Raw genomic sequence first — 24,175 nt, 5'->3', positions numbered from 1 at the left:
AATAATTAATTAAATGTGTCATTAATTAGATAACATTAGAAATAAATAAATATATTTTATCTAATGAAGTGAATTTGCATTTAGATGAAATGAATGGGCATTTAATTCATTATTGAACGATTTATTTAATTAACAAATTCAAATGTTAATTAATTAATGAAACATTTAATTATTTAATGGCGTATTTAATTAAATCATTTTGTCACTCCTGGTCCTCCATTATACACGAGCACAGATTGTGCTGCAGGAAGGAAGAGCAAGACAGGACGTATGCGTCGCACCACCCCGTACATTTTTTAAATATCATTTATTTTTGCTAAAATATGCAAGTCTATTAAATAAATGTGTTCCCTGGCTCTGGTATGAATTAAATGCTTACATTTGTCAATTCATTTTTTGTAATTACATTGTGCCAACTAGCCCCATTATGCATTTCTTTGATAAGTAGCAGAAAATGTAAGTATAAAAAAATCTATATATTTATTATAATTTATAACAACTCATAATTTAAGATTGTGATAAGCGGAAGAATTTATTTTGAAAACCGGAAATTCATCAAAAAGCTAGCAAGCTAACAGGTAGCCGGTAGATGTTTTCCTGTTCAGGTCTTGCCGTAGCTTGTCTTTACCGTGTTAAATTTATACCGTCTCTGCAGCAGGCTAGATCTGTCACTTTAAAGGCTGTAACGTTACCCGACCTTGTGCTGGTGCTCAGCTGCCGGTACAGAGCCCCTCTGCCCGGTGTCGCCCTGCACAGAAGGCACTACTCCAGAAACAGACAAATGCCCAAAAAGGTAAGAGCGGTTATTCCACTTTTGTGTATATAGATTTTTTTTAACTTCATTTTCTCATTGATATGAGTCAATTAAAGTAAAGTAAGTACTTCTTTCAACCATCTTTTTGATGGACATTGTTTATGCTAAAGGTCCAAACAGTTTGATTTGAATTTTAAGGAGTTTAAAGATTGAGTGCAGGGCTTCTTCGTTTGTTGCGACCTTTGTTATTAAGTGTGCCAGTGCAACAGCATTAAGTCACAATATCTTCTTCTTCTTCTTCTTATTATTATTATTATTATTATTAGTAGTAGTAGTAGTAGTAGTAGTAGTAGTAGTAGTAGTCTTAGTCGTAGTATTCAACCCTTACAAAAGTAGGTTTTGTTTTTTGTTTTTACTAATTCATGAACAGACAAATACCCAAAAAGGTAGAACAGCTCCCATATTTAGGATGAAAAGAAGAAGAACATGCCTTCTATTGTCTGTCTGTTGAACATGTATACTGGAACTGTGTCCTTATAATACACACTGGAGAAGTGAAAAATGTGTATTTTGTACTTGGGAAGTTGCTGCTGCTGCTCACACAGAATACTTCTTATACAACTTCTAGTTTTCACGAGGTAAGCTTTTCTCTGAGATTGAATTTCTAGTCTTCTATCCTTTCTGTTTCTCTACCTGATGCAGACAGCAGGGGTTTTCACTCCTCTTCATTTTACTGTCTTTAGTCGCCATAGAAACACTTCCCCACAGCTGTGTGGTGATAGCACACTTACAGTGCATTCCAGATTAGAATGGAATTTCTGAGTTTCCAGTCCCAACAGCTAGAATTACCAACTCTGAAAGAAGGAGCAGCTCCACCAACCCCGTGTTACTGATCCAGTGTGGCAGCAGTGAACGTAAACAGTAGTAAAAGTGTAAAACTTGCAATCTGTTACAAGATTACATTGATGGGGAAACCTGCAGTCAGCTCAGACTGAAGAAGTCACTTGGATGAGTTATGAAATGTTTCTCCCACTGAAAACGCTACGTCCAGATGAACAGAATCCACTTTTTTGGATTTCTGTACCTGGATGATTCAGCATGCATCAAGACTGGCAAATAATGAAGCTAGAAGATGGTGGTGTGTTATAGTCTTTTGTAATGTTCCTAACAGGATATTTAAATGCAATGTCTGGTATCCGCTGCATGAGAGACTTGGATAATGTCACTACTATAAAAACACTTGTGAACAAACTCCCCTATAAGCTTAGAAAGCTCATATGATCTGCAGGAAAAATCAAAAAGGAAGGTTGAAGATTTTGTCAAGTGTGTTACTTATGGTGTAAGCTATTTCTAGATTCCCAATTGTTTTACTGTAAGATGACTTAAAGGTAGAAAATGAATGGAAAAAGCATGTAAAGAGCCAGTAATGTTTGACTTAAGCTCTTTTGTGCTGTTAAACCAGGTGAAAGAACAGCTGGCAGGTTGTGGAGGAGCGGCCGTAGCAGAAGCCTGTGGTCCAGTAACCAAAGACAAAAGTGGTGCTGTAACCATAAGAGTTCATGCAAAGCCCGGCTCCAAACACAGCAGCATCACAGGTGTTTGTATAACAGAATTGTTGATATGAACAAAGTGAAACACAAATCACACTGCTATCTCTTCTGCCATGCTTTCAGAAGTTTCTACAGAGGCAGTAAGTGTTGCCATCTCAGCACCACCTACAGATGGAGAGGCCAATGCTGAGCTTATTCGCTACCTGGCTGAGGTTCTGGGCCTGAAGAAAAGTCACGTGTGTCTGGACAAGGTTGCTGAAACTTATAAGTGGAATCTTGGTGCAATCTCAGTACACACTTGAGTATTTCTGTATACATTGACATTTGTCACTAAGCATTTCTCACTTAATATTTACTTAAACCGTCACTCATGTACATATCTCACTACATACAGTGGTGTGAAAAAGTGTTTGCCCCCTTCCTGATTTCTTAGTGTTTTGCATATTTGTCACACTTACATGTTTCAGATGATCAAACACATTTTAATATTAGACAAAGATAACCTAAGTACATAAAAAATGTAGTTATTAAATGGTGATTTAATTGATTAATGGAGAAAGGTTATCCAAACCTATCTGGTCATGTGTGGAAAAAGTAATTTAAACTATTTAAATGATGACTTAGCTGTGATTTTGAAAGCTGAGTTCAGTTTCACTAAACAGACTCAGGCCTGATTAATGGCAGACCTGTTGAATTAAGAAATCAACTAAATGGAACCTGTTTGACAAAATGAAGCAGGCTAAAAGATCTCAAAAAGCAACACATCATGCTACGATCTAAAGAAACACCTGAGACACAAAGTCACTGACATATATCAGGAAAGGGTTACAAAGCCACTTCTAAGGCTTTGGGACTCCAGTGAACAACAGTGACAGCCATTATACACAAATGGCGAAAACATGAAACAGTGGTGAAGCTTCCTAGGAGTGGCCAGCCTACCGAAATTACTCCAAGAGCACATCGACAACACAAAATAACTCAGAATAACATTAAAGAACTGCAGGCTCAGGTCAGTGTTCATTGTTCAACAGTAAGAAAGAGACTGTGCAAAAATGGCATCCATGGGAGAGTTCAAAGAAAAAAATACCACTGACCAAAGAGAACACAAAGGCTTATCTCACCTTTGCCAGAAAACATCTTGATGATCCTGAGGACTTTTGGGAAAATATTCTGTGGACTGATGACACAAAGGGTAAACATTTTGGAAGGTGTGCATCCCATGACATCTGACATCAGACTGACACATCATTTCAGAAAAGGAACATCATACCAGCAGTAAAATATGGTGGTGGTAGTGGGATAGTCTGGGGCTGTTTTGCTGCCTCAGGACTCCTCCAATGTGACTGAATTACAAAAATTCTGCAAAGATGAGTGGGCCAAAGCCCCTCCACAGCGCCGTAAGACACTCATTGCCAGTTACCACAAACGCTTGATTGCAGTTGTTGCTGTTAAGGGAGTTGTTGATAAAGTTGTTGCTGCACCAGTTATTAGGTTTAGGGAGAAATCACTGCACTTTGTGTTTACTTGTTATGTTTTTCTAATATTTAGATTTGTTTGATGATCTGAAACATTTAAGTGTGACAAGCATACAAAAAAATAGCAAATCAGGAAGGGCAAAAACACTTTTTACACCACAGTATTCACATTCTATACTGCATTGAGTATGTGTAAGCGGCTGTAAGCAGGCAGCAGTAGATGGCACTGTGTCACTGTTACTGTCTGTTGGGGGCTTCACTGCAGAGATTGCATGTTGTGGGTATGGTAGGGTTTGAAGAACGAGCTCGATAGTGGTCGTAACACTAAACAGCCATTACTGTAGTGTGACTTGTCCTGTGCACTGAGAATTTTAAATGGTGTCAGCTCCAGGGGTGTAAATTAACTTTGTACCCAAAAGTACACATGTGTACTTTGAAAATGTAAATGTATTACACAATATATGTTTTATATAGATACCTTATTATTAGATCTAAATATGCAGCAAGGACCATATAGAGGAGTGACACTGACTTTGTTTTTTGTGCTCCTAAACCTTTAAGCTGCCAAATTGTCATTGTCATTCATTCTGTGGCTTCATGATGGTGCACTGTCACAGTAAGAAGGTTCTTTTTTTAGGGTGAGCAAAGTTTTATCCCATTGTATCATATATTGTTTAAGTCCTTTCGTCTGTATTTTTTAGGGGTCCAGGTCCAGAGACAAAGTCATCAAAGTGGACTCTTCTCTCAGTCCAGAGGAGGTGTTGAGGAAGCTCAGACAGGCTGTAGGCTGACAAGAGGGATGTCAGTTTCCAGCAGTCATCCAAACTTACCTGGATCTGTGTTTAAAGCAATTGTCCCTACAACTAATAAACTAATAGCTGGTTGTGCCACCTTTGACAGCAGGAACTGCTAACCAAGTTTGGGATACATGGGAATGAGTCATTTACAATTTGCTGTGCGAAATTTTGGAATGACATGAACAGCCTGTTTAAGGTTATGCCAAAGTGAGTTTTCCCTTGGAGCTCTACCATGGATGCTATTTTTGTGTAGTCTCCTATAGGTGTTTCATGAAGGGGAGGGGGTGGGTGTTCTGTATGAAGTAGGCAAAAGCGGAATAAAAATGAAAATTTTGAAACCACTGTATCTTTTATAAACAGAAATGAATTCTCCCAATCAATATAGCAATTATTAGCAAGCAATAGAAAGAATGCAAATTGAATTTTAGTAAAATAAATGTCAGGATGATCATCAACAAAATCTTTTTTCCCCCCAACTTAAATCATTTAACTCAAATGTATTATGTGTTACGTCCACCAGCTACAATATAGGATGTTCAGCCCAGTTTTGAATGTTAACAGTGGTTAACATTTAATTCAATTCATACAAAGTTCACACACACACACACACACACAGGACTGAAAGACAGCACAGAGGCACTAATCATGGCAGCACAGGAGCTCTGAGCACAAGATCCATAGAGGCTGGGGTCTACCACACCAGGCAAGACCCCAGGTGCAGGCTGCGTAAAGATGCATCTGAAACAATCCAGCACATAACAGCAGGGTGCAAGATGCTAGCAGGCAGGGCATACAAACTGACGGACAAACTGGTGATGGCTAACTGGGCATAGTAGTGAACAAGCAGAAGAATATGGGCATATTAATGTGTAGCAAAACCGAATAACAGCAACATCAGGAAGAAGGAACACGAGAAGCTGGAGAAGTACCAAGGGTTTACAGAAGAGCTCAAGAAGATGTGGAGGGTGAAGGTAACAGTGGTCCCAGTGGTAATCAGCACTCGGTGCAGTGACCCCCCAGCTAGGCGAGTGGCAGACCTCAGGACCAACATCTGAAATCTCTGTCCAAAAGAGCGCGGTCCTAGGAACAGCAAAGAGACTGCACAGAAACCTCAAGCTCTCAGGCCTCTGGTGGAGGACCCGAGCTTGAGGGATAAAAGACCACCCACAGGGGTGTGTGTAGGGGACAAGCCATCTAGCTCCTGAGCCACAGGTACCACATAAATGCAGGAATTTATGTTCTATACATTTTGAAGTCATTAACCATGGGTCTGTAAAGGACTCTTTAAGGTTTCAATATAACAACATAAAATCAAATTTAAAAAGCCCAAACAATGAAACACTCCAAGACTGTCCTGTGACGCAATGTGAGCTACCATATTTTCAGGTTTGAGAACACACCGTCATGCACATCCACGTGGATAGTCCCTGGAGAAACAAGAACAAAAATCTCATTAGCATCAGCCACAGAATCAGGAGTACAGTGAATTAGCACTGCAGTAATGATCCTTGCTTTGTTCTAGTTAAAACTGAAATGCTTCAAAGAGATGGCACCACTGCTGAATGTGAGCTGACATCAAAGCATGGCAAGATAATGATTTCGTATCAAACATCACAGCTCTTATGAAGCTCTATCATCAAAACGCTGACTTATTTTATATTCCAGCTCCGCAAGCAACATTTCTGCTTCTTGATGACTGTTAAATGAAGTTTATCTTCTCAGACACTGAGATCATTATATAAGCAATACCTTGTGCAGGGCTAAAGGGAGTTTGTTTTCAAGTTGGACTAAATCACACTTCACTTTCATGCTGTTTTCTGCTAACTGAAGTCACTTTTCGTGGGTTGTCTCCTCTGCTGAGCCTGGATCAGCAGCTTTATATCTGCATTTGAGTCCCACTGAAGCTCATGTCAGCCTAACGGAGGTTTCAAACGCTGCATTAAGCCTCTGCTGACTGGACGAGCATTTTCCCTCCTAAATTCAAGAGATTCATAAACATAAATCCCCCTTCCCTTCACACTGTATGCTGGAAGATCTCTGTGGTCAATTTTTGAAGATTATAGTCTATCAAAAGTGCTTTCTGCAAAATCAAATCAAGTGGTTATAAGCAAACACACAGTAATCACTCAAAGTTCTGGATAAACTGTGAAGTACAACTTCAGTAATCCTGCTGATATTTATTTAGACCGCTTTACACCTATTGATCTCTCTGAGGTAGAGATAGTTTTCAAATCATCAACATGTCTATTGGATACTATCCCTGCAAGACTTACTATGTTTAGTAACAGGTTACATACCACAAAGTGGCTGGAATTCTGAAATTACAGAATTACTTAAAAAGTTTTTACTTAATTTAGCTTCCTTAGCTAACTATAGATCTCTAAACTAACTTTGATTTCAAAGGTTCTCGGAGTTGTAAATCAGCTGTGTGATCATTTGCAGAGGAAAGATTTATTTGAAGAATTTCAGTATTTAGATTACATCATAGGACAGGAATAGCACCACTGATTGTTACTAATGATCTACAGTGTATGACAATAAAGTCTTCTCTGTGCGTATCCTGCTAGACTTCAGAATTTAATTTATCTGACAGATTCTTGCAAAAAAAGGTCATCTCACTGCTGTGTAGATAATGTCCTAATACACTGCAGGTATGTCTTAAAGATGTAAAGTCTTGAATACAGTGTAATTTTTCCTTTTAAATTGGGGCAAAACTGAGGTTATTGTATTTGGCCCTAAAAGTACAAGACAAAATTGTGTTTGACTAGATGCTTCGTGTGGAAGGCATTACCTTAGGCTCGAGTAATACTGTGAGGAATCTTGGAGTCATTTTTGACCTGGACTCAGTTAAACAAATGTCTAGGAATGCCTTCTTTCATCATATTTTTTCTGCAACAAATCAAGATTAGAAATATCCTGTTTCAGAGTGATACCAAAAAGTAGTTCATGCTTTTGTTACTTCTAGGCTGAACTACCATAATTCCTTATTAACTGATTCCAAAGATTCCCTAAGAAGTCTTCACTGGATCCAAAACACAGCAGTTTTTACTAACTGGTAGGAAAAAAAAGATCATATGCAAATTACCATCCTATTATCATTAATCTAAAAGAGCCCTTCTCTCCCAGACTGCAGGCTTATTTGTGGTTCCTAGAGTTTCTCAAAGGTGAACCTGTACCATTATTTAGTTTAGCTGCTATAGGCTGAGGCTGCTGGCGGGAGTTAACGTGATGCACTAAACATTTCTTCTCCGCTTCCCTCTTTTTTCTTTTCCTTCACTGCTATTTTCTTCAATGCCATGTGCCAATGGAGTGCAGAGCAGATACTTGAACTCTACTCCCACAGAGATCAATTATTCTGTCAATAGTATTACATCTATTATATCACGACATTGGTTGTCCGATCCCTTTGTGTACTCTTCCCACACTAAGGGTAATTATGGAGTTCCACAGGGTTTTGTGCTAAGACCAAATTTGTTTACAACATACATGCTTCCCTTAGGCAGTATCATCCGAAGGTATAGCATCCATCCATAAACTGCAGAGATGTCATAACAACATAAGACCTGCATAAGCTCTAATTTTCCAATTAAACTAAGATAAAACTGAGGTTGTTGTACTCAAACATAAAAATCTTAGAAAAATGGCATCTGGAACGTGTGCCAAAAGCCAAAACAACACCAGAAAACACTGCTGGCTAGTAGATATAATATCACTTTTGGTGTGCAAACATGACAATGGCAAGTATAAACTGCAATTGATGTTTCAATTATTGGATGTTATCAAGCTTTGTCTAATCTCTGAAGTTTAATTGTTGTCTCTTTGTGGTCCTCTCTTAACACTTCTCTTTCCCCTCATCCCCAAGTTGCAAGAGACTATTGCTAGTTGGTGTTGCCAGGAGAAAGCTTCTTCTCTCTCAAAAAACCATAGCAACATGGGTTAGGATTGCAAATCAGTTAAAACAGCTCTTACCTCATTCTAATAGTGGTGGAAGGATGTTGAATTGAACTTGCTTTGCAGTACGTCTGTTGTAGATCTGTAAGTGTGTGATTGGGATCATTGTCCTATTGCATGACCCAATGTCGGCCAAGCTTTTTCTGTCGGACAAGAGGCCTAGCATTTCACTGTAAAATGCTTTGGTATACAGAAGAGTTCATAGTCGAGTAACAATGTGTTGCAATGGCTCAGTCATAGACCAGACCAAGCCTAAATGAACTGAAGCAACATTTTAAAGAAGAGTGGGCCATAAATTACTCCACAATGATGTGCGAGACTGATGAAGTCATACAGAAAATCACATTTACCAGCAATACTTCAGGTTATTGTTGCTAAAGGTGGTCATGCAAGTTATTGAATCTTAGCTACTTAGCTTTGCACACACTGCTTCTGCTTTTTTGTTTCGTTTTTGCAAAATAAATAATAACATGGTATCATGGTGTCAACTTATTGTTCATCTGAAGCTTTATTTATTTAATTTTAAGACTTTGGCCCTAAACTTGGAAAGCGGTTTAGCTAACAAAATGTTTTCATGCTGAATAAGGAAAACTTTAGGTTTTCCATTCAAGAAAGAGAGTTAACGTCAACTCTAAATGAGTTACTGTGACAAAACAGACTGTGCAGAAGTGGGAAGTCAGGAGATACAAATCCTCGAAAAGTAGGGGACTTTTTTTTTTTTTTTGAAAGAGGTTTACTGCTCATGTTTCATGAGATGTCTTGGATGTTTTTCATCCTCTATAATGACAGTAAACTGTTTTTATACTAAACTTGGTTGTATGACAACTTAGATGGTTTATACTAGACAGTATGAATTTAGTGTAATGGTGGAATTCAGTGAATGAATAAGCATCAATTAAAAATCTTACTAATCTCTGCTACATTTTATAGCTATAACCATAAACACCACAGCCACTGTGCACCAGTCCAACTCACTGTTCTTTACTGCAAATCCATCTCACAGTACAGCAAACAAACCATTTTATCCTGCACTAGCCTGCAGAATATTGTAATGCAACCTTTAAATAACACAGTTAGTCTGCCTCAGTTTGTTTTGCAGCAGGTTTCACAATATGCATAAATATAACTTCATAACATATATATAGATCCAATATCTGATTTTAAAAAAGATCATATTGCATGTAAGGTTTAAATTCCCAGTTTATTAAATACCACTGAGCAGCCCTTACCTTTTACTCTAACCTCCCTTCATCCTTTACTGTCTGTCTTTCTTATCTTCTCATCTCTGAGTGAACTGAGCTCTCTTTCTTTTCTCTCCCTGTGAAATACAGCAGCTAAGCCTTCAGCTAGCAAACACACAAACAGTTTGTGTGTTTGCTGCTGTTTGTTGCATTTGGGTTGCATTTGCGTTGCATTTGCCACTTAAAAAAATGTTACTCCCTTTATGGTTGCTGAGTAGGGCTATCTAGATACTGAGGTACCACACTATGATGCTATAAATTATGCATAAATTAGTACTAACAGAAACGGCACTCCAAAAATCTATAGTCTCCATCTTTATAATGCTGTGACTTTGTGGACAGTTTCCTTGCATAGCAAACATTTACTGTAGATTACTTTAGCAATCATTGTTCAAATAAAAATGATCTCTATAAAGCTTTACACACAGAACAAACTCATCAAGGATCAATCATTTGTTGTGTTGTTTTTGGTCACACAGATGGAAAAATGACAGTTGAAGTTGGATTTTGGAAACAATCTGTTCTGTCTGGTGTTGGACTGTCTTTGTTTTTTTGCATTTTTTGCACATTGTATTCTATGTAGTCCTGTGTTGATTGTCTGTTAAATGTCATTTGTTGCACCATGGTCTTGGAGGAATGCTGTGTCGTTTCACTGTGTACTGTACCACTGCACATGGTTGGGATGGCAATAAAGCCATTGACTTGACATTTAAGTGAAGATGAGACTGAAAAGATTTGAAACATGAAGGCTTGAAAACGTATATAATGAAAGCTAATCAAAATGACTCTTTCCTGCCCTCCTGTTTAAATATCATGGTAGGCATTGACATATATTATATAAAAAAATATTACTTGGTCCACTAGATTACTCATTGTCATGGTGAATTGTTTGTGACAAGTTGATTGAATTTACTCTGATCAGCTCTTCTGAAACTGAAAATGCCAGTCTCAGAGTTAACCAACTCAGAATTAATTTTTTAACTCCGTTAGTTGAACATGCCTCCTGGAATAGGGCGCTTTGATTTTTAAAAAATATATATTTTGATATATAAAACCATATACTTTCTTTTTAGTTTCTAGATTTAATGCTTCCTTCCAAGTTTTAGAAAATGACAATTTCACCATCAAAGCCTCAAGTGTTGCCTTCAAATTGCAACAGGTCAGTCATAGACAGCAATTAAAAGATCACTTTCTGCACAGAGAATGATAAAAGTTATTTGGCTTAACTACGGGTGATGGAGCTGCTGTTTCTTGAGAGGATTAGAGGAAAATTGAGGAGATGATAATGATGCCCAACTCTGATCTAGTCTGTGGGATTATGGAAATGAAGCGGTTTAAGATGTTTCCTTTCAGCTCAGCCTCATTTTTTTACTCTTCATTTTCTTCCAGATAGTTCTTGCAGCCTTATTTTCATTACAAGTGACACAACAGACTCAACACCGCATTTACTACTTAATGAAAACTTGAAAGCAGCGAGGTTCTAAGGGGTAGGTGGGTGTAAATGAGAGGCCAACTATAATTTGGCCATTTGGCTCTCAACAAAATTTAGTGGTGGGTACCTGTTATCAAACCTCTACCTCCCAACTAAATCAACTTTGGCAGCTTGGGTTCAAGTTTCCTTTACTACAGTCAGACTGTCTAAGCAGTACTATGTACATGAAACATAAAATGCAAGGGAAGTTGGAGGCTTGATGTGGTGCTAAAACAAGATTTTGTCATTAATTAATTAATTAATTTAAAAAATCAGTGACCTGCAGCTATAAACCCTATATGCAACTGAAGTAGTTCAATTTGATACTCTCAGTGTTAACCTACTGCAAAAAAAGTTAGGAGCACTGTGATGCATCACTTTTTCTTTAAAGACTGTGCAAGCATTTAGCAACAGAGGAGACCAACTGCTGTAATTGACTTTTTCTTTATTTTTTTTAATTCTTGCCTGATATATACATAGGCGCTTGCCCCGCGATGGATGGATGGATGGTATATACAACAAAGTGGGAGAAGAAGAGACAAATGGCAATGAGTATTAGACCCAAAAGGTTGATTCTGTTCATCTGGACGTAGCTTTTCCAATGAGAGAAATGTTTTGTCATTCACCCCCCCCCCCAGATGAACAGAATCGACCTTTTGGGATTTACTTCCCTGGATGATTGAGCATGAATTAAGACAATGAGCATTAGAGGGGCTCAACCACTCACAGAAGAGAAATATATGAATGAAAAGATGCAAACTGCATCCTGTTATATTTTCTCTTCTGTCTACAGTAAAAGCCAACAGCTTTCATCCTCATTTTCACTACCACTCAGCAGGATTTCTGGGCAGCTGACATAGACGGGATATAGTTGTTTATGTCTTTATCATGAGCCCATAAGCAGACAGTCACACACTGAATCATGGCCTGGAGCAAGTGGAACAACATGGCAGGTTTTAAACCTCTTACTTCATTCCTCTCTGCAGGTTTATTTATAGTCATCTGCTTCCTTAAGCATCTAAAATGTCCTGAAGCAGCTGACATAACACACACTTTAATACCAATACTGTTTATTTTTTAAAGTCTCTATTTTTTGTGTGCCCAGCGCTGACTTACTAGCAGCAAAATGCTCTTAGTCCGACACTAAAACCTTGCTGACAGCGGGAGGATTTGATGCTGCGGCTTGCACTCAGCAGACAACAATCCAATCAGTTTCTGGTTGGTAATCAAAACTCTATGAATCTGCAACTAAACAGTACTTGCTATCAAATGCTACCATGGCTTTGTTTATGAACAGGGAAGCATCTTGAGGTGACTGTTGTTGTGACTTGGTGCTATGTAAATAAAATGCAGTTGTACTGTGGGTTTGTAAGTGGGTTTGTTAGCTTATTTTGGGGCTCCTACTTTATCTATTCCATGCAAACCTGCTGTTGAAAGCTGTTGTTATGGGAGATATATCTTTCTAGTCCCTATCCCTACTTTCACTGCAGTATTTTATATCACCACATTTTTCTAAGATCTTTAGGGCTGAGTACAGTAGTCTCTGTTTTATCTGCATTTAGAAGCCAGAATTTAAAGGTCATCCAGGTATTTATGTCTATTAGACATTCCTGCAGTTTGACTAATTGGAAAACATTCTAGGTTTTGGCAACTCTATTCTGAAAAACCTGAAGCTAGAGACACAAGCAACCCCAAATCATTGTTGATTGTCTTCCAGAGGAGACACTGAAGGAACTCTGAAACACTGCCAGGGATAACGTACGGTTGCACTGTAACCTTGGTTCTCTGATTGAGAGACTATCTCTCCACTCCGTTACATATTCCATATGTATGGGGTAACTCTTTAAGACACCCTGTGAAGAGACAGTGCAACCGAAACCCCAGCGTGAAAGTGTACAAAACGAACAATGTACAAATGTACATATCAAGGGCGTAGATTTGGTTTTGGCATTGGTGGGGACAGATGATTCAACCACCGAACCCTGCCGTTTCTTTTTTTTTTCCTTTTTGTCTTTGGCTTCTTGATAAATAAAAAAAAAAGGAGAAATATACTTGCCTACATATGATATTCTACATGCTTTTAAACCATTTAAAATAACAATTCATAGTTTTACATCTGAATTATATAATGTTAAATTACAAAATACATGCAGTCACACATGTGTACCACCAAGTCATCATCCAATTTCACCTGTGATCTTGTATCACCATTACTTTGTGTTGGTTCTTCTGTCACCTGACAAATAGGACATACATGACAATAAGAATAAAATGTGGAGCTGCTTCAGTGTTTCTGTCAAATTGTGCAGATCTTGACTCGTCAGTAATGTTTGTAGGGTGAGTGCATTTTTAGAACAATTTGTGCAAACTGCACTACAACGTGGAATATTTGCAAAATAATGACTAACTCGTGATATTTTGTCTCAAAAATTAACCCTATGAATACTGTATGTCCAGGTTCTTCCTTTGTGCTGCCATCCTCCTCTCCTCCTTGCAGGTCCTCGCAGCGCAGGCTTGCCGCTGCTAAAACTAAACAGAGCTCACTGAAAGGCACAGCCAATCACATTGGCCATATTTGTCACATGAGGTAGGACTCCGGTAGAGAACGTAACTCTTTCTGCACCGCTGGGTGAATGAGACGTTGACAGATTGGTTTTTTTTTTTTCTTTTTATCGGTTTTGTTTTTCTTTACTCGAAGAGATCAAATTATTGGTGGGGACATGCCCCTTCCGTCCATGCCAAATCTACGCCCTTGGTACATATGTACACACCACCCTGGTCAAGGCCCCGCCAGATGCAAAGGCCGAGCTGGAGGGAGGAGGCATCAGTCTGCCAGACGCAAGACTGGCCTGTGTGACTCCCACAAGACACAAGGTCCACACCTAAACAGCCGCTCATGGTCAGCCTGCAAGACACTAGGCCAAGCGAACAGACAGGCTACCTCAGAGGGGCACCCACCACCTCCTCCCCAAAAGAGGAGCTGGCTGCCACATTCAAGTGGTAAAACCTATTAAAGGTGGTAGCCGAGGACCATGATTCCGCCACACCAATGGTAGAGACAGAGGAGCCCCTCAACAAGAGGTGGCCACCCCATGGGATGAGTGGGCCCGCACTCCTGAGAGAAGGGGAACCCCTGCAGTGGCATAAACCTGCCGGGTTTAAAAGACTGCTTATTTTAGTTAATATTTTGATCTGAAATAAGATTAGTCTTTATCAATCAATTACGTCCCACATGTGTTTAAGGTGGTAGTAATTAAACCAGTATGTAAAAAGCCATCACATGACCCATCTGTCTTAACTGTAGGTCAGCCTCCAATCTTCATTTTACTTTTAAAAATTCGTGAAAGAGTAGTTGTAAAACAGCTATCTGATCATCCGCAGATGAAAATAGTTTATCTGAAGAGATGGAGTCATGTTTCAGAGCTCATCATTACAAATTACCTTTTTATGGCCTCTGACAGTGGACTGATTTTTCTGCTCCTTCTGCTAGACTTTAGTGCAGCATTCAATACTATTGACCACAATATGTTATTACAGAGATTATAGCATGCCATAGATACTGAAATTACTACACTGGAGTGGTTTGAATCATATCTGTCTAACAGACTCCAATCCAATTCAAAATCATTCTGATTCGGCACTATATAAATAAAAATGAACTGAATTGAATTAACTACAAGTGCCTTAGTATCTCACAAGCCACTCGGAAACATGATAAAAATTCATGAAGGTTAGCCACGTCCAAATATCTAAAAGAAGTGCTGAGTGGTCAGCTGAAGTGCAGGAATAAGATCCAAGCCATCAACGCATACGCCCTACCTGTCATCTGATACCCAGCAGGAGTGATAAACTGGTTACAGGAGTAGACAGATACCACTGATGTCAAGACACAAACACTACTCACATTGAACTGAGACCTCCACCCTCAGTCCAGCATCCTGAAAGCACTTCATGATAACAAAAGGAGCAAAATTTTCACACAGGGCCAGGTGGGTTTAGACAGCTTGTTTCCTTTAATAAATGGCATTACTATTTAAAATAATTTTGTATGTGCTTGGGTTATCTTTGTCTAATATTCGAATTTGTTTGCAAATACTCACGTAATACCTAATATGCCATAATAAGATAGCTGTTCTTTTGTTTTTTTGAAAATGACAACAACAAATAAAAAAATAAGGAAAGGCAAAAAAAAAGTAAGATGTCTTCATCAGTGATGTTTAGAAGTTCTTATAAATACCACATATTTCAGTGCTGTATTTTAATCTTCTGATAAAAGCTTTGCTGAAAGCAACAGGAGTGAACCAGTCAGGGTCTTTGCTACATTTTAGCCCATTGGGAGATGCTCCGCGTCATACCTGGAAGGGGCGGAGCTGTTTTTCTAAAGATCCCGCGCTGTGCCGAACATGCAGAGAGTGCGTGAGAAACGCCTGGAGGAAGTAAGAGGCAACTGCGACTGTTGGAAAATTCAACACTGCGCTTTCTTTGCTGTGTTTTTAAAATGTGGGCACGAGCTGTGTTGTGCGCGGTGCTACTATCTGCGCTGTGTCCAGCGGGGAAGACGGAAGCCGAGAGGGACGAGAGAGAAGTGCAGGACTACCACAACTCCAACAGACTGGTAAATCCGAGTGTGGAATATTTACAATATCTAATATTTTAATACACACACACATAAAGGTATTTTGTGATGAAAAGGGGGTTCATACGCTTTGCTTTAATAAAAGTTATATATTTTTTTTATTAATCCTTTATGTATCCAGGTAAAAAAATCTCATTGAGATTAAAAATCTCATTTCCAAGAGAGACCTGGCATCATAGCAACAAAAGTCACATACCACATAGGTATATAACATTTAAAACAAATACAATATCCCATACAAACATTTGTAAAATATACAATAACAGATCAAATTAAGAGTACATTTAAAAACAATCACACTGTTTTTAAATGTACAATTTCAGATCATATCTTTGGATATGATCTGAAATTTCTTCTGTTTAAGTATTTAACATATATACCTCTTCCAAATGTATGCTGGACAAACTTCTTATGCAGAACTGAACCTGTAGTATCAAAATAAAAGCACTCATTCTGTAGTGAAATCTCCATTAGTGTCAGCTTTTTTGATCAAATTTTGGAAACTGTAATAATAATAGGTGGCTAATGTTTTTCATTGCAACAATGAATTTGTAAAATGTAAATAAATTAGTAACTATTTGTTAATTGATGTATAACATTTCTGGTTGCATTATGAAGATTTGCTTATTTTTGTGTTTGACTGATTTGATTGCTCAGAGTTAAGAGGACATTTTCAGCATGAAAAGTATAAATGTATGAGAGTTGTGTTTTTTCATTCAATTAATCAAACAATAAATGAACATCAGATTAGTAAATAATGAAAATTAACCCAAAACATCTTCAGTTAATCTATTTATATTGGCACCAAACTCATAAAAGCTGTCAGGTTCCATGTTATTCAGTGACACAGCGCAGCATGGTGATTTAAATTGGTTCAAATCTGATTCATCTCTTCTGTGAGTTTGCGCTTCAGCTTTCCCCAAAGCACAAAGATATGCATGTTAAATTAATTGGCTATTTGAAATTGGCAATTGATGTGAGATAGACAAAGTGCTTGAAGTGTATAGAAAAGTGTAAATCTCTATATGAATGTATGGAGGGGGGGGGAGGGGGGATTTGTATGAATTTAGCAGATTATTAAAAAGCTGTTACTGTATTTCAAACGAGATGTCATATCGAACAGAAAAATGTAATCCTATAGATCTGGCTGCCTAATTAGTCCACTCAATATCCTTTAGTTCCTATAACTGTACTGCTTCTAACTAAGGCAGTACAATTCTAAAAACATGAGCCATAAGACAAGTCAATAATGAGAAATATGTGGAATATCTTTTGCAAGAAATACTGACAAGTGTCAAGCTGGAGACTTTTAATTCTTGTCTTCTTTTGCCTAAATTCAGTTAATACAATTGCTTATTGTTAGTTTTATTATTGGCAAATTGATGTTTAAAGCCTTTGTCATAGATGGAGCAATGCTGTTGGACAGAAAATGACAGAATGGCTGGATGACAGTGACTGATGCACTAAAGTGTTCTCCTATGTTTCCAGGCTTAATTTTGACCACACATTAGCTTCACGTCTGTTGTATTTTTGTTTTTCTCAGCTTGGTGCGCTGCATGAAGTGCTGGAGAGACTGCAAACCAAGAGAATTAATCCCTGGGAGAAGAAGTATGGACAGGTCCCCTCTGTGAGTCACTAACACTATACTCTGATTTAACACTTGTGACGAAAAATGTTTAAAACATTTATAATTTCTCCAAAAGTGTATAACATTCTAAACCTCAGTGCAAAGGTGCTCAAGAATAAAGGTATAACAAAAATGCAAAAATGTAATGGAAAAAAAAATCAAAAACAGCAACAGTGCACCAAAGCTGAAGCAGCATTTTACTGTTTTAATGATTAAAGGTATGATTCCCTCTGGAAAAGTGCTTTTCTCGGCATCAGAGATCGTCCTTGCTGTGCCTTTCTTTTTTTTTTTCTGACAGCAGTTATGAATGACTTCTTTTGGACTGCAAGAAAGTATAAATTAGCAGAATGGTTGTGTTAACGTCTTAGTGATACTTTGTGAATTTTCATTCCATGAAGTCCAGAGTTTGATATTAAAAAGTTATTTGTGTTCACAGTGTGATCTTGGGGAATACTGTGCCATCAGGAAAGGATCTCGGATTGGGAAGATGTGCGACTGCCCCCGAGGAGCTTTCTGCAACTTCTTCCTCCTTAAGTGCTTATGAGCAAATTAAATCATGTCACAAAAGTCTATTTTAAATTGTAGATTTAACCTTTAGAATGGAATGAATCCTTTGTCAATTTTTATGTGAAAACATTTGTGTGCTGCATTAAAGGTGTTTTATCTTGCTTTTAAAAATGTAGAGGTTTTTTTTTTTTAATAAAGTACACAGGCCTTCTCATAAGTTTTCATACATTGCAAGATGTGTATGTAAAATCCTGACTAATCAGGCAAAAGACAGGAACCCTGTTCAAGCTTGCAGTCCTTGTATCAACACACATATGTAGCATAAATGTAGCCTTTTGGGATCTGTGAGTCATATTTCCTCTGATGATAAAAGCCAGTCTTGACAAAAAGTGTTGAGGTCATGTAATTTCAAACTATTAATGTAAAACTTAATGAGAAAAAGTAGATCGTAGCACAACCGAAGCAGAAAAATCTTTGGATAGCTTTCCACCGTGTGTTTGTGACATAAACGTTTGACTTGCTTTTCTACAGGTCCTTTGACAGTTATTTTCCAGTCTCCTAACAGTGATGCCATCATGATTATGGTTATGGTCACCATCATGGTAACCATAACCCAGGCTTAGAAGACACACAGCTATGCAAAATTTTCATTACCTATTTTTTCCCCTCTTTTGTCTAAAGCAGCTGTTTTCAGCCTGTATTGTTTTTACGCTTTTCCTACTATTTTTTGTCAAATCAGCTGCTCTGCTGCCAGTAGACTTTACCCTTTAACCTTTATTACTATCAGGACAAACGTAAAGTTATCATGACTTAAAAAGGCTACATCAAATTATGTAACACATAAATATAACAGATTCGATGAAGTTTAAAAAAAAAGGCAATCCACCACAATTTGACAGGAAGCAGCACCTGATCAATCAGAACCATTATTTGTTAGTAAATGTAGAATGGGCTGTTTATTAAAAATGACTTTCAATTGTGTGTCAAAACAATGAAATCAAAGGACAAACATGTTCCTAATATTAAGCAGCCTTGTGTGGCCTCTTCTGTTCCTCCACATAATTACTGGCATGACTCAGTTTAAAAGCATCAAATTTACAAACATAATTGTATTTTCAGCCCATAATTGATGGGGTTTATTTAGTTTCACCCAACTGGTCCTACACTTATGAGAAAAGGATAACTTAACACCTCAAGTTTGGAGAGGGAAAACATAAAACAGATGTCCACAAATCACCAGTCCTACAGCAGAGCTCTTTGTCCCAAATGGATTTTATTGGGAAGATACTGTACAGAGCTTAGACTCCTCGGGGCTGCTTGAAGTTCATGCCGACAGTAGGTTGGGTGACCTGCAGGTTGGACAGGCTGCCAAAATCCTGAGGGACATAAACAAGACACTGGTTTAAGAACTGATCTGAAAGGAGGTGACTGCAACTCAATATCAACTCAATACTCAATGTCTGAGAGCACCAGGGTCTGACAGGAACAGACAGTCCAGCAAACACAGGGAAGGCTCACATGTTTATATGCCTGTAGTTAATAAATGACCTGGCAACAAAGGCGCCATGATCACCTTTCGATACAGGCTCAAGGGAAATGCAAAAGCAACAGCAAAGTTACACAGCTAGCTGTCTGCGTCTTCTTGATGGAATGGTCCTTCAAATATTTTGGCCTGCTGTGTAGCACGACTACCCGGCTGGTTCGTACTTCAGCTGTGGTGAGTACATTTATATTCACTTATTACCAGGCATGTGTGGCTGCACCAGCATAAACACTCATGTTTTTTTTTTAAATGCTGTGTCCTGAAATAAATACATGATGTGAAGGTTTTAATATAGTGATGTTAAACAAAATGGTTGGGGGATCTAACAGCATCACATGAACAACAACACACTTGACAAAAACTGCCAAAATCAGTGTGAAAAACTAAGTACACCCCCATGACTCCCAATCAGGTTGAGGTTTGAACTTTGACAAGGCCATAGTTCCCTTCTTTCGCTGCATCTCTGTTGGAGATTTGCCCCTGTACCGTTTCCTGACCAAAGCTGATCATTTTGAGATACAGAGTACAACAAGACGTCCTGTGGCTGCAAAAGCAGCTCATATCACTGGTCTCCTCTGTCCATGGGGCGTAGTTTTAGAAGTGTGTGGTTTATCAAAGCCAAGTAAAAGCATTTGTTGATAAATGACCAAAAAGAGAAATCACTACCTTCATCTGTTACACATTTATTTCAGCATCGTGTAATTATTTGTCTTCAAACAACAGGCCTAACACAGTACCCTTGTACATTTTAAGTAGTAATACTATTTTTACTTCATAACAGTGAAAAACTTATTGTTAAAATTATTTAACATGAACACTTAAATTTATCATGTAAACATGCCAGATTTAGCCAGAGACTCATTTTCATCTGCAGTCCCTGGAAGGCTGATGGTGTTTACAGACAGAACAGAGCGTTTGTCCTGGAAGTCCTTCAGTGTTTTTTAATTATACTGCTATCAATTTTAACATTTACATGCTATCTGAGGCCCGTGGAATCTAAGGTGCAGGGTTTGTTTGGTTTTTCAGTTTATCTGAACACTGCATTGTCTGACATTGGGCTGAATTTGCTGGGGTGTCCACTCCCAAGAAGGTCGGCAACTGTCTTGAATTAGAAACCGCTTTAGTTACCAAATACATGTACACGTGCATGGAACTGGATTTGGGCTATTTCTTTGCCTGTAGTGTACATAACAGAGTAGACAACAGCACATATAGCATACTTATATGTGTTTAAAAAAAAGAGGAAAAAACACATGTTGTCCCATTATCTAATTTTTTTTCTGTCTACGACATTTCAAAACAAGTTTTAAGGGCATGCTGCACTTTGACTCTCTGGTTTAAGTGGCTGTTTTTAAAAGCTCCCTTCTTGCTGCTGGAATCGGACCGTTACAAGCTCAGGTTGATTCTAGTAAAATCCTTTACCTGGAAATTCTGCCATTTAAAAGCGGAACACAGGGACAGAGGCAAATATGTCCCAACAAACTGATTTCAGCCATTTAAATGCTTCTGTGCTTTAAATAAAATCTTCTGGTTTAAAAGGCCTGAACAGCAACCTCCACTCTGACAGTAACACTGGTTACACAACAACTGCCAGTTTTAATGAAACACTAAAATGGATCAAAGTTTTCTGAAGTTTTCAAACCCTCTGGTTCCTCTGAAGGCGATTCGTGACCTCCCTTGATGTTGCTTGATGAGATGTGCCTTCCTACAACTCCTCTCTAGAACTACACAAACTTTTTCTAAAGAGCTTCACTGGCTGGATACGATTCAACACTCAAACTCCATTAACTCCAACCATTTTTTTTATTTCCCAACTCAAGACCAATTGCTCTGTTATCATTAACAAGATTAGATGCCTGTGTCTGATCTAAGTCATTCCACCATTAAACATCTAACAAATCAGCTTCTTATTTCTGTCATTACCTTTGTGAGCCTGTTGCTTTTACATCTTTTTATTTTCATTTGTAGTTGGAACAGGCCTTTAATTCTAAGATTTATGTCTGATCACATAATTTTTCAGTAGTTTGTTTTTGTGTTTAAAAGGTAAAAAAAAAAAAAAGCATAACACGGCACACAGAGGATTCAATTTGTGAGAGGATTTGTTTACTGTATAACAGAACCTTGATTTTAATCAGTTAATACATTAACCGCTAAGCCCCAGCAGAGTAAGATGAAAGTAAGTACCGCAAAAACTGTACTTGTTCTGTCCTGTTACAGAAAGACTTACCAGCAGCTTCAGCATCTCCTTGGTGTCGGGATCAACTTCAATCAGCTCCTGGTCCAAAGCAGACACCTGGACAGATAAACACGCAGGAATCACATTAGCCATTATCTCACACCTCAGTTATTTCCACAGTTACAAAGTAACACTGTATTATTTTGTTTACTTATATCCATCTGTTGTGTTTAAAAAAATTGTATGAGTGCACAAAAAGAACATAAAGTCCTTCAAAACTCAAGAAAATTTGTATGTGTTGTTTTTTTTCTGCATTGTGAATCACCTGCCTACAGACCATAATCACAAAACAACTGGTAGAAAAAAAGGTGTTCGGTTCAGGCAGACTACCAGGACACAAAAAACACATAACAGGCACAATTTGGTTTAATGTGTCCAAAAGCCCCATCAGGGCTGGACACTCGACTGTTCCAGCTCCTGACCATGTTTGCACTTCTGAGATCACCTGTGGATAAACTGGTTAAAGCAAACACTCACAAATATATAGCTCTGTCTTGCAGCCAGTAACAAAATGTATGAAGCCAGTGGTACAAAACTACGGTTTTATTCAAATTTGCAACGTAGATGCACGCATACTGAAATATTGGCACACTACAATGCAGACTTTTTTTATTTGCCTTTTTTTATTTTATTTTCTACTTTGTACATTCTCTGCTATTACTCTGCTCTATTACTGTTAAGCTCAACTATTTCTCCAATAGATGAAACAAATCAAAACCCAAACGCCAGATTGAGTGAAGATACTTTCTAATCCTAATCAAATGTTAATGGGTAAAAAGGAAATCAAAAGCTTCAAACACAAACAGATAGGGATGCTATAAAACATGGATGTAGATTCCAGGATAGGGAAGATTAAGCCAATGTGGAAATATCGCCAACCTGCATTCTATCTGAAAGCCACCAGATGGCATAAACTGTGGTTGCAAAGAGGCTCCAGATTCTAAAGAATCCTTTTATCTTGGCCTCTGTCCTGTGGAGTTTATGGTCTTAGTCTCTTACTCTGTATTACAATAAATAAAAGAAACGGTCTGCAGTGCTCACGCAGAGCAACTTTCAAGTGTCTTTCTTTTACTGCCTTCAACAGGCATCGTTACATATGTCTGGAAAAATGTTTGTTTAGAAATTAGAATTACTCTAGAGTGATTGTTGCAAACAGATTGAATTTAAGTGCCAATTTGATTCGCACAATCCAAAACTGATTCCATCTTATTGCCATTTTATCCCCATCTTGATGCACTAATATTCCTTCGAAAACAGAACCTGACTGGGAGTGATCTCAGACCTGATAATATTTTTAAAGGGACCAATTCAAAGGCAGGAAAATCACGAGTTGATTGGTCATGGTCACAATAATTATGGTTGTGCCGTAGTTTCCAACCACTGGTATCCCTAGTGCAACTGTAGCCTTACAGGCTTGTGGGATGAGTTTTGTGCAGCATGTTGAGGTGCCTGGAACAATAATTGAGATCCATCATACAGTTTACATGCAACACCTTAATATTTATAAATGTGAAACAGTTTGATGTTTTACACAATTAAATGTCAAATTTAGAAATCCATGAGTTTAAAAGTGCAAATAAATTGATCTTCAGAAAAATTAGACTTATTAAAATGTACTCATTCCACTCCTTTACCCAAAATAATATCCAAGCTTTTGCTTTATTTCTTAACATTTGTTTAAAAAAAATAAATGTGCCAAATTTGCCAAAAGAAAAGTTTACTAAGGTAAACTGGAGCAGTTGGCAATTATAACGACAATACTGTAACACTACAGCCATATTTTCTTTAAAAAAAAAAAGTCAGCGGTTCCCCTCAAAGCTGTGTATTTGTAGTTTTAATTGTGAAGACTTAGCACAATTTAACCCCACATTTCACAATAACAAAAATTGTTTCAAAAACACTTAAAAACAGACTTTTTAGGCTAATAATGCACAGATTTGGCTATTATTCTGTGCCTGACCCATTTAATCAATCACATAAGCTACCAGACCTCAGTATCAATGGCCTGCTGATGCACTCTTGATGCTTTTCAGCTCTATATTGCAGCAAATAAATCCACACATTCACAAATAAAAATAATGGGGACAAACAGTGATCTGTGCACTCTGCTGACAGCCTTCTTCATCTGTATGCAAAATGAAAATTACTGATGCAGCAATTTAGCCATTCATTCTTCACTTTTTATCTAGTTGTATATTGCTGTAATATTGTATGATTACAATAGACTTGCCCAGCACATGAACCCTGTAGTACCATGTACGTTTAGTTACGTGACCACTTGTGGATCAGGCTCAAACTTCAGTCAACAATCAGCAGATCGTTCAGCACTAGGGCTGGGCCATATTATACCGTTCACGGTAATACCGGTATAATGTTAGGCAACGATA

At 38.0% G+C, this 24,175-nt stretch overlaps 3 protein-coding genes and 1 non-coding gene across 5 annotated transcripts in view; 2 read left to right on the top strand and 2 right to left on the bottom strand.

Annotated features, from left to right (window-relative positions):
• The first annotated feature begins 551 nt into the window (after positions 1-551).
• Positions 552-5,225, top strand: cunh15orf40 (chromosome unknown C15orf40 homolog). Its single transcript, XM_005933504.2, has 4 exons — positions 552-793; positions 2,217-2,349; positions 2,428-2,555; positions 4,481-5,225. The coding sequence occupies exons 1-4, from the start codon at positions 590-592 to the stop codon at positions 4,568-4,570; spliced, it is 555 nt and encodes a 184-aa protein (XP_005933566.1). The 5' UTR covers positions 552-589; the 3' UTR covers positions 4,571-5,225.
• A 10,350-nt stretch (positions 5,226-15,575) lies between these two features.
• On the top strand, positions 15,576-18,180 carry LOC102292090 (niq CART3). Its single transcript, XM_005933505.3, has 3 exons — positions 15,576-15,854; positions 17,419-17,502; positions 17,939-18,180. Exons 1-3 carry the CDS (start codon positions 15,738-15,740, stop codon positions 18,044-18,046), a joined length of 309 nt encoding a protein of 102 aa, XP_005933567.1. The 5' UTR covers positions 15,576-15,737; the 3' UTR covers positions 18,047-18,180.
• A 1,083-nt stretch (positions 18,181-19,263) lies between these two features.
• The window catches only part of LOC102292400 (40S ribosomal protein S17), a 9,117-nt gene continuing 4,205 nt past the window's right edge, over positions 19,264-24,175 (bottom strand). For both annotated transcript variants that reach the window (XM_005933508.2, XM_005933507.3), the window contains 2 exons: positions 21,780-21,845; positions 19,264-19,385 (listed from right to left, as the gene is read on the bottom strand). In XM_005933508.2, the coding sequence (XP_005933570.1) occupies positions 19,308-19,385; positions 21,780-21,845 (144 nt within the window). In that variant the 3' untranslated portion in view covers positions 19,264-19,307. The remainder of the gene's footprint in view (positions 19,386-21,779; positions 21,846-24,175) is intronic.
• Positions 19,467-19,596, bottom strand: LOC121815269. Its single transcript, XR_006054955.1, has one exon. It is a non-coding gene; the product is annotated as a small nucleolar RNA SNORA71 (small nucleolar RNA).

The sequence above is a fragment of the Haplochromis burtoni genome, unplaced genomic scaffold (assembly GCF_018398535.1).
Source record: "Haplochromis burtoni strain Fernald_Lab_line unplaced genomic scaffold, NCSU_Asbu1 Contig_169, whole genome shotgun sequence".
NCBI classification, from domain to species: Eukaryota; Metazoa; Chordata; class Actinopteri; order Cichliformes; family Cichlidae; genus Haplochromis; species Haplochromis burtoni.
The sequence above is the reverse complement of the archived record's forward strand: the minus strand, read 5'-3'. Positions and strand labels throughout refer to the sequence as shown.